At 32.4% G+C, this 9,521-nt stretch overlaps 1 protein-coding gene across 2 annotated transcripts in view; it reads right to left on the bottom strand.

Moving 5' to 3' along the window:
* Positions 1-8: 8 nt before the first annotated feature.
* Positions 9-9,521, bottom strand: part of LOC125856390 (cytochrome P450 71AU50-like) — a 115,517-nt gene continuing 106,004 nt past the window's right edge. Inside the window, exons 2-3 of one of the 2 annotated variants that reach the window (XM_049535921.1) lie at positions 784-1,562; positions 9-683 (exon numbers count right to left, since the gene is read on the bottom strand). In XM_049535921.1, coding sequence (XP_049391878.1) covers positions 72-683; positions 784-1,562 — 1,391 coding nt within the window. In that variant the 3' untranslated portion in view covers positions 9-71. The remainder of the gene's footprint in view (positions 684-783; positions 1,563-9,521) is intronic. The other variant, XM_049535920.1, reaches the window with a different exon arrangement.

Genomic DNA, 9,521 nt, shown 5'->3' with positions numbered 1-9,521 from the left:
TAGTAGAAACTATTTAATATTGCTTGTAATAAAATCTAAAGTTTAGAAATATTACTTCTCTTGTATTTGCATCATTTGTTTAGATTGTAAGTAGGAATAGCCATTAAAGGCTTTTCTCTGCATGTTACTATCCCAAACTTCTCATCAATGTCTAAATCACAAGGCTGCATACCATTTGGAAGCTCCCACTCAAAGCAATGCACCAATTGTGCCACCACAAGGCGGGCAACCATAACTGCCAACTGCATTCCAGGACAACTTCTTCTCCCAGAGCCAAATGGTACAAGTTGAAAGTCGCGTCCACGAAAATCTATACAGCTTCCAACAAATCTCTCAGGCAAAAACTTCTCAGGATCAGGCCAAGCATTTGGATCTCTTTGAGCTGCATAACAATTTACCATGACTCGGGATCCCTTTTGTATGTGGAAACCGTCGACTACACAATCTTCCACAGATTCATGATAAAATAGTGGCACTACAGGATGCAGCCTCAGGCCCTCTTTTACAACCATGTTTAAGTACTTCAAATTTTCCAGGTCAGATTCTTCAACCATTCTTTCAAGGCCTACCACTTCTTGCAACTCCTTTTGGAGTTTCTTCATCACTTGGGGATGTCTAAGAAGTTCTGTCAGTATCCATTCCGTTGATGATGCTGTAGTATCCATTGCAGCTATAAGCATGTCCTGTATAGTAAAAAGGAAACAGAGGAATAAATTAGTAGTACAAACCATTTCATTCTCAAGGCTTGTGGTATATATGACAAAATGGGATGAAAGTACATACAAAGAGGATAGCTTTTATGTGACGACGGTCAAACTGAAATTCCGCTTCTCCAGATTGCATTATGCCCATCATGGTGTCCACAAAGTCCTTGGTTTGCTTCTGGTCATATGAATGAACATGTTCATCAATAATCTTCTCAAGGAACTCATCAAACACCTTCGAAAGATCCTTGAGCTTGCGAGTGAGACCCTGGAGATCAATAGCACCAAGGAAGGGGAAAAAATCACCAAGATTTGGAGTTGCTGCTAAATGCACAACATCTTGAACAACAGATTTGAATCCCCTCTTGTCCAAGTCCTCATCCATGTACTTCTTTCCAAACACCATTAAACAAGTCAAGTTAGCATTCAAGGACGTAATCTTTGCACTAAGATCAACAACTACACGATCATGAGCTTCCTTTTTAAGCGACTCAATAAGAAGTTCAACTTCTTGTTTTCTCATGGATTGAAATGAATTGATCTTGTTATTGCTCAAAAGGTGCACAGTGCACAATTTGCGCATGTTACGCCAATATACACCATACTTTGCAAATATCAAATTCTTTTGTCCATAAGCCAAATATTGAGATGCCTCATGATGAGGCCTACTGGCAAATATGTGATCATATGTCTTGAGGACCTTTTCGGCTGCATCAGCAGACGAGGCAATGATTGTAGGTACTAGTCCCAATCGGACATACATAATAGGACCATGTTTGTTGGCTAGTTTTTGTAAATCTTGGTGTGGATTTTTGCCTAACAAATGAAGATGTCCTAAAATAGGAAGCCCTTTTGGACCTGGAGGAAACTTTTTTCTCTTGTGAATGTTTATCAGCTCATACAAGACATATGTAAATAGAGAAAACACTAGAGCTGTCCATATCAAAGTCATTGAGGGGAAGAGCAGAGCAGAGTAGTAATAGATGAGTTAAGGATGTCATCACCAAGTATATATGCAATGTTCCTAGAATTGATATGCAGTGTATTAAGTCAAATTACTCATAGATGAGCTCAGAAGTCAATTAATACTCAACCAATCTGATAAGTTTGGGAATGGGACAAATGACTATACACACATTTTAATATCAGAAACCCATGTTATATCTCTTGTTTTCTATTTCTTTTCCAAGAAAAATATATATACTTGTCAGTCACTTAAAACATTATGGCTGAAATTTTTGAATCTACATTACTGTTAAAGTAGAAAAAAACAAACAAACAAATCTGACCGCCCTTTTAAGTTAAAAGAATATTAAAGATCAGTGAATCATTTCTGAATAACAATAAATATACATGTGTCATTTTAACTTGTCACCTAGGATGCCATGTAAGGCGCATATGTTTATTTGTTCAATTTTATATAAGTTTAATTGTCCTATGTGCATTATGTCATTTAGGATATGTGTGTTCACTTGTTCAATTTTATAAAAGTTTTAGAGTCTGATTGTGCATACTCAAAGTTGGTGGCATAAATATCAATTGAAATCAAATTAAAAGACACATTTATGTATGACATAATTCATATAACTTAGCCTCATTTTATATTTATGTCGTTCAACTTTGAATGTATATAAATAAATATTTAAATTTGTATAAAATTGAATAAGTAAACATACGAGGACTCGGCTCCCCTATAGTGGCCATCTTCTCCAGTTTGTCCAGTGCTGCCTTATATTTGTTACACGTGTCTAGTTTGTGACTCCACGGACATGATTTATTTACTAACTAAAATATCTTAACTATAGTCTCTTTTCTTTTCATTACACTGTACCAGAATTAGTTTCCTCTTTCTTTCAAATGTCGCAGAGAGAGCCCTCTTCTCCTCCGCCGGCGAACCACCCAGAATTTCGACTCGAAAGAATACATAAATCATGAAATATAGAGTTGTTCTGACTTGTAAAAATTATGCATATATCTGGCTTATTTAAAGTAAAACTAGTCTTACTATATAGAGTGTTTTGAAGTAGTTATCTTCCAAATCATCACTTACTCGTTTGACTTGGAAAAAGATTCAAGAGATGTTAGCTTTCAATTGTTGTTACCAATTGTCCGTCCATGGTTGAATTCCATATATACTTTTATCAGAGACCTAAAATCTTTATCTTGACCGGCAATTTGTTCCCTTTTTGTTGAAATCGTTGCTTTAGTTTTACATGGTGGTAGATTTTTCTTTGTGCAATTCAATTTACAAACTTTTGTTTACAGTGTTATGAAACAATAAGAGAGCCTATCAATTATGCCGGCGGAACTTCCGAGTTCGGGGATGAATATGGACTAAATACAATTTGCCAGATTATACTTTGTAAAGACTCTTAACTATGGTTAGTATATAGTAGTTAATAAATAGATCACATCCATTGAAATTTTAAGTGGACACGTGTAACAAATATAAGGCAATACTCGACGAACTGGAGAGGATGGCCACTGGACGGGAGCCGCGTCCGACACATGAGTCATATGTAACATACATCATGTAAGACTTAAATTGTCACGTAGAATACCACGTAAGATGTATATGTCTATTTGTTCAATTTTATACAAGTTTAAGTGTCTATTTGTACACACACAAAGTTGAAAGTCATAAATGTGAGCTAGGGTCAAGTTAAATGACATATTTATGTATTATGCTTTTATATATTTTTCCTTTATGAATTGGTGAATATTTTAATCGATAACTATTTATCATTTACAAAATTGTGACTATACACATAGAGAGTGTAGGTTTTTACACTATCAAGACAACATAACAGTTCATATGTGTTACGATCAGAGAGTACGTCCTAGTCGTAACTCATAACATGATGCTTAGAGTCACAAGTGATTCCGAGCTAACCCTTGATATTGACATAAGTCATAATCAACTAAATATATACATAAATAAGAACTTAAATGGCTGAGTGGAAGCATAATTATGAAATAAGTTGGTTCAATACATTACTGAACAAAGATTGGTTTACAATAATTATAATCTATAAAGAAACTGAAACTAAGTAGATTGATAACATCAACTCTAACTGATTGTCTATGAATCTTCTACTAATACTGAATACATGTAGTCAAGACATGATCATATGAAAAGAAATAAGATACTAGAATTACAAATTGGCTCGAGTCCTCAAACAAAGAGAACTCATTACCTCCTAGTTGTAAGCTGTGATATGCATGACCAGGATCCTAATAGAAGCATCTGAATCTAAATCACATGAATAATATATGCAACAGATCAGGTATTTGAATGTACTGAGTATGTGAGATATGCATGATAATTTGTAAAACTCAACATGAAGAATTCGAGATACTAACTGAATACGAAATTAAAACATATAATTTGATGAAATGATCAAGTAGTAAAATAGGCAACTGATAAATATTGATTGAAATAACTGAATACAAGGTCATGTAATATCTGAGATTAAATTGTGGAAGATACTATTAATCGACATATAAAAATGTGACCTAAACATGAAGTTTGATGTATAATCTCCATTGAAAAGGGTCAAACATAACTTGCCAAGAGGTAAAAGTTGATCTGATCTGATGTGGCACCGTTAAGCTTATAAAATGTGTCCACAAACCTATGGTAACACGTAATTTTGAGACTTAGGTATACTAGCCCTAGTCCAATTTGATGCTAAGCACTACTTCCAACCGAACATAACCGATAGCTTCTGAGAATGTTTTTCATAATCATGGATGCCATACTTGATTGTCATACTACTAGTGAACTTTGTTTGTATAAGAAAACTGATCCACGATCACTGATGACATTCCGGATACCATACTAATAAAGATCTTACTTTTGGGAAAATGTTCAAAAAACATTGATGACATATCTAGATGTCATGCATGTCGTATATTTTAATGTTATGAGCTGAAGCTCCTAAATACTAAAACCTAGAAGTGAAGTAATAGATACTTTATTTGTAGGCCTCTTATGCACGTTGAATTGAAAAGCTGAATGTAAAACAAATCATGAAAATTTATGTATTCTGACTAAGACATGCAATTTAAAAGATATAAGTCTAAAGACATAAAATTTACTTGTCTTGAGGATTCTTGAAAATATACTCAAGTAAATATACAGAAATATATGGAAAACCATGTATTTGTAGACTATCCGTGAGAAGATACTACTAAAAAATTGCTAAAAAATGAGGGACAAAAGAGCGACGCCATTTGTCACATTGTCCGTCGCTTTTTAATAGAAATAACTATTTTTTAAATTATTTTACAAAAAGCGATTGTCGTGTCGTAATTTAACTAACCTTTAGAAAAATCACTTTTTTGAAATGTTCTAAGTATAAAACAATTAGAGAAAAATACTTAGAAAAGAGTCTCCACTTAATTTTTTAAAGAAATTAAGAAAACTTATAATTTTCAAAGATTTAAACAGAAAAATCATTTGAAAATACAAAGAGGATTCGGGGTTCAATTTACACTTCGAGAAGGGTTTAAGCATTCGAAGTATCCGCTAACATGCGGTTGACTTGCGACTTGACTAAAATATGTTTGACTAGTTTTAGAAAAAATAAAATAATTTAACATAAAAAAATAATAACTTATAACATATTTGATTAAGAAAATAATTAAATAAATGACGCATTTTTATTTTTTATATTTTTTTTTAATTATTTTTTTAGAGAAGGGAATCCAAAATGAAACATTTGACTCGAAAACAAGTGATTAGAATATTAATAAAACTAAATTAATTAGAATTTATTTAATTCATTTTGAAATAATAATTTAAACCAACTTAATAAATTAAAGCATGAAAACCATTTCTTATTAATTGATTAACCTTTTTTTTTTTTTTGAGAAAATGACTTAAGTAAGTATATTTTTATTATTATTATTATTATTAATCAATTGAAAAGATTCTCACTAACATTTTTTAAAGTTTATTTGAAAAAAAAAATACTTTAACTTAGAACAATTGAAATGAGTGAAAAAATTTAAATGGAGAAGACCCTCAAAGAACATATCTAAAAAATAAAATTAGGGAAATGATTTAACATGAAAATATATAATATTTTACGATATTCGATTAACTTTTGATAAAAATAGTTAAATAAAGAATAATTTTTAATTTTTTTGGAAAATAGGATCTTAATTGAAACAACTTGGTCAATTAGGAATTTAACAAAATTAGATTCGTTAAAATTTGTTTACATCATTTTTTTAGAAATAATAATTTGAACCCACTTGGTAGATAAACCAAGAAATTATTTTAATCTAATTAAAGATGAGTGAAAGTTTTGACTAAAAATATTTGAATAAGCATAAGAGTTGATAAAAAACGAATTATTTTTTTTAAAGAAAATGACATATAGAACATGGTTTATCTTTTGGATATTTAATTAAATTAAGTCGCAATTTAAAAGAAAACAAATAAATAAATAATCACACAATTAAATAAGTTAGAAATTGAATTTGGGCCTCCTTTTTTGGGCCAATTTCGCTGAAATTTTTTGCCTTCAAACCAATCCCGTTTTTGTATACAGCTGGTGTATATCAGTGTATATCAGCGTATGCATAGGCTCTTTTCATGTATCTCTTGCTTCCGAACACCTATATTTCACCTTAGCCCTGTATTCCTGCATTTTTTGACCTGTATATAGATGTATACTGAAATACAGCGTATACTGAATGTATACAGGCTGCATATCAGCCGACTTTTCATCATTCTGAGGTCTGTTTCAGCTTCTGAAATTCGAACAGCGAGGAGGGTCGACTCGAAGAAATGCAGGGGACAAAGGGGAGTCTAATGGACTCGATCCAAGAGAGTCCATGCATAAGAAAAAGAACAGAAAATAAAAGAAGAAGAAGATTAGCATATATAAAGGACTATGTGGATGTTTAACTATGTGTAAATGAGATAGTAAGATTAATCAGAGAAAACAAATTAATCACATGTAAAAGACACAATGTCTTGATGAGATGAAATTAGTTAAGCAAGGATAAAGGCTAGAACATAAGTTGGACTTATTTGTGACAGAGAATCATACTATGCCATGGCTATGGTAGAACAATGATGCCAAATCAACTGAAAATACATTCAAAATTCCCACTTTAATTCACCACCCTTTTAAACAAAAACAATAATAAAACAACTCGATCAAGCAACATATATACAAACGAACTTTAACACTTGCATAGAGGTATGTGTAAAGGAATGAATGGGGACTTAAGCACCAAAACATACTACTAAAAAAAAGTAGCAAAATAAATATCTCTAATGTGATTTAGGGGAGTGAAGCAGTGAGGAAATAATAATTTTGCTTTAGTTGGGAACATGACTCCAACGTAACATTTTGGAAAGCAAATTTGAGATAACAGTGCTCACATTAGAAATCTTCTTTTCCGAACATAAAATAATTAAGTTAATGGGATCGGATTAGACACAAAAATGAAAAAAAAAAGAAAAAGATAAATCCTTGCACATGAAGGTATGTAAATAGATTCTATGAAACGGGTGACTAAAAACCAAGACAAGAACTCAAACTTCAGCATAATAGCAGACACAACAAATAAGCTCAAAACAATAGTGACTCCTATACAAGAAAATCACAAATAACATACAAATACCAATCCTTTAAATGCCAAAATAGAGACAAAACTGATCCCATGAAGATTCACATACAAAAAAAAAAATGGAATCAAACTTTATAAAAAAAAAATCAAATTTTTCAACAGGAAGTAAAACAGAGTAATCCGCTAATAATATCAAATTGATCAGTACATTGAAAATATACAATGAGTTAAATAAAACAATAAAAATTACCTTTTTCGGAGCAGCGTTTCGGGACAACGAGAAGAGCGATTCCACTACTGTGAGCTTAACCCGGACAAGCAGAGAATCGATACACAAGAAAATTAGCTTTTTATTTTTTGTCCTTTCAATGTATGAAACCTCTATATTTTTTTTTAGATGGTGAAAATCTTTTTTTTTCTTTTTTCTCCTCTCTCCCTTACAGTGAATAATAAGAGCTGAATATATAGATGGAAATTAGGAGGAAATTGGGTGAAATTTTCCATTTCAAATTCAAATTTCTTGCACCTTTCCAAGGCCAACAGGGAGCAACTGGGTTTCGTATGAAATTTTCTCCAAAATCCCAGAAAATCCGAGGCAGCAGGGCTGCTGCGTACAGCTGCTGTTGACATTTTGAACTGCTGCTGCTATTGTTGAAATTAGAAGGGAAAGAGGGGATGGGGCCGGTTTGGTGTATGTTGTATTGTAAGTAGTGTTGTTTGGATTGTATGTATTGTATGCATTGTATGTTAGAAGTCAAAAGGGAAAAAGGGGTGGGGTCAGTTGTTGTTATTATTTTATTGGAAGGGGTCGGTTGGTACATGTATTGTATTATTAATGTTGGGTGCTTCTTGAATTAGGATATAGGTGGGCCAGGGGTTATTGAAAGGGGATTAGGAAAAACTTAGCCAATTTGATTTAGTTAAAATAGGTTTGGCTAGTAATTAAATAAGACAAATTGATATTAATTAATTAACGAGCTTCTTAATCTTAATAAAATAAAATAATTAACTTAATTATAAACGACTAAATAACCAAATAAAATAAAGCTAAAATCCTTTTGAGACAATTTTCGAACATTCATAAAATATACTAATTAGACACACAATTATATATTAATTAACTTAATTATAAACTAATTAACTCGAAATATAAGCTATTAATTAACTTAAACTAAATAACCAAATATTTAAATGAGACTAAAATCCTTTTGAGACAATTTTCTAACATTCATAAAATATACTAATTAGACACATAATTCTATAAAATATCACATTTATTATTTTAAAATTTATAAAAATGACAAAACTACTTAAAATGAGTTGAAAATTATTTTGAATTTTATAAAGCCAATTATTTCAAACCATTTGGAATTTAGGAAGCTCGATGATTAATTTATATTGTGGAGGTCCAAAATTGGATGTCAACAACTGTCCCTCATTTGACTTGGATGGTGAAAGAAATCCGAGGAAAATGAAATTGACGAATCCAATTTTTACTGACCACATCTTCATCCTATCGAAAAGGGATTTTGGTACAAATTTTAGAAATTATGGCCGAACCCTGGAAATGGGTTTCCTATATATCTCAGGCTATATGAGAATTCAGTCCACTTGTAGTTCAATACGCTTAACTTAACGCACAATTATCCAAGAATTCAAAAGTCATTCCGATATCGGATTATGAAGAGACCAGAATACTCCAAAATAAGATTTGAAAGTGAATGTTGGAATACAGCCGAGTTTTCAACATTGATCTCGCTAACCTTCGATTCTGGAAAATGACAAAGTAAGTCGAGTATGAAAAGGAGGCTTGCAACCTCTTAGCCATGAATGCGGAGCTCTTCACATCCATAAGTAAGAACTTACACGGACATAATTTCCAAGGCTCTTGGTGCATTGTCACTTAGATTGGAAAATTGTTTCCGGTGAACCCAAAATTTTTCGGATGCAAAACAGGGACTCATAAATCTAAGAAAAACCCACATGCCTTCTGATAGGGTGTGGTTTGATTATGGTGGAAGTCACTCCTCTGCTCGCGTCCTAAGAGTTTGACACTCCTCTTTGGACTATGTCTGTCACGACCCAAGCCTAGGGCCTAGACGTGACATGGCGAATGAAGAACCCGAAGGAACCCCAAACAAGCCTCTCAAACTTGTCATCACACTTCATCGGTCGCGGAAGTACAATCAACATTAATTAACGGGAAATAGGGACTAAGGGCAAACC

This window comes from Solanum stenotomum, chromosome 2 (assembly GCF_019186545.1).
Source record: "Solanum stenotomum isolate F172 chromosome 2, ASM1918654v1, whole genome shotgun sequence".
In the NCBI taxonomy this organism is placed as follows: Eukaryota; Viridiplantae; Streptophyta; class Magnoliopsida; order Solanales; family Solanaceae; genus Solanum; species Solanum stenotomum.
Note: the sequence above shows the minus strand (reverse complement) of the source record. Positions and strands in the feature narration are given on the sequence as shown.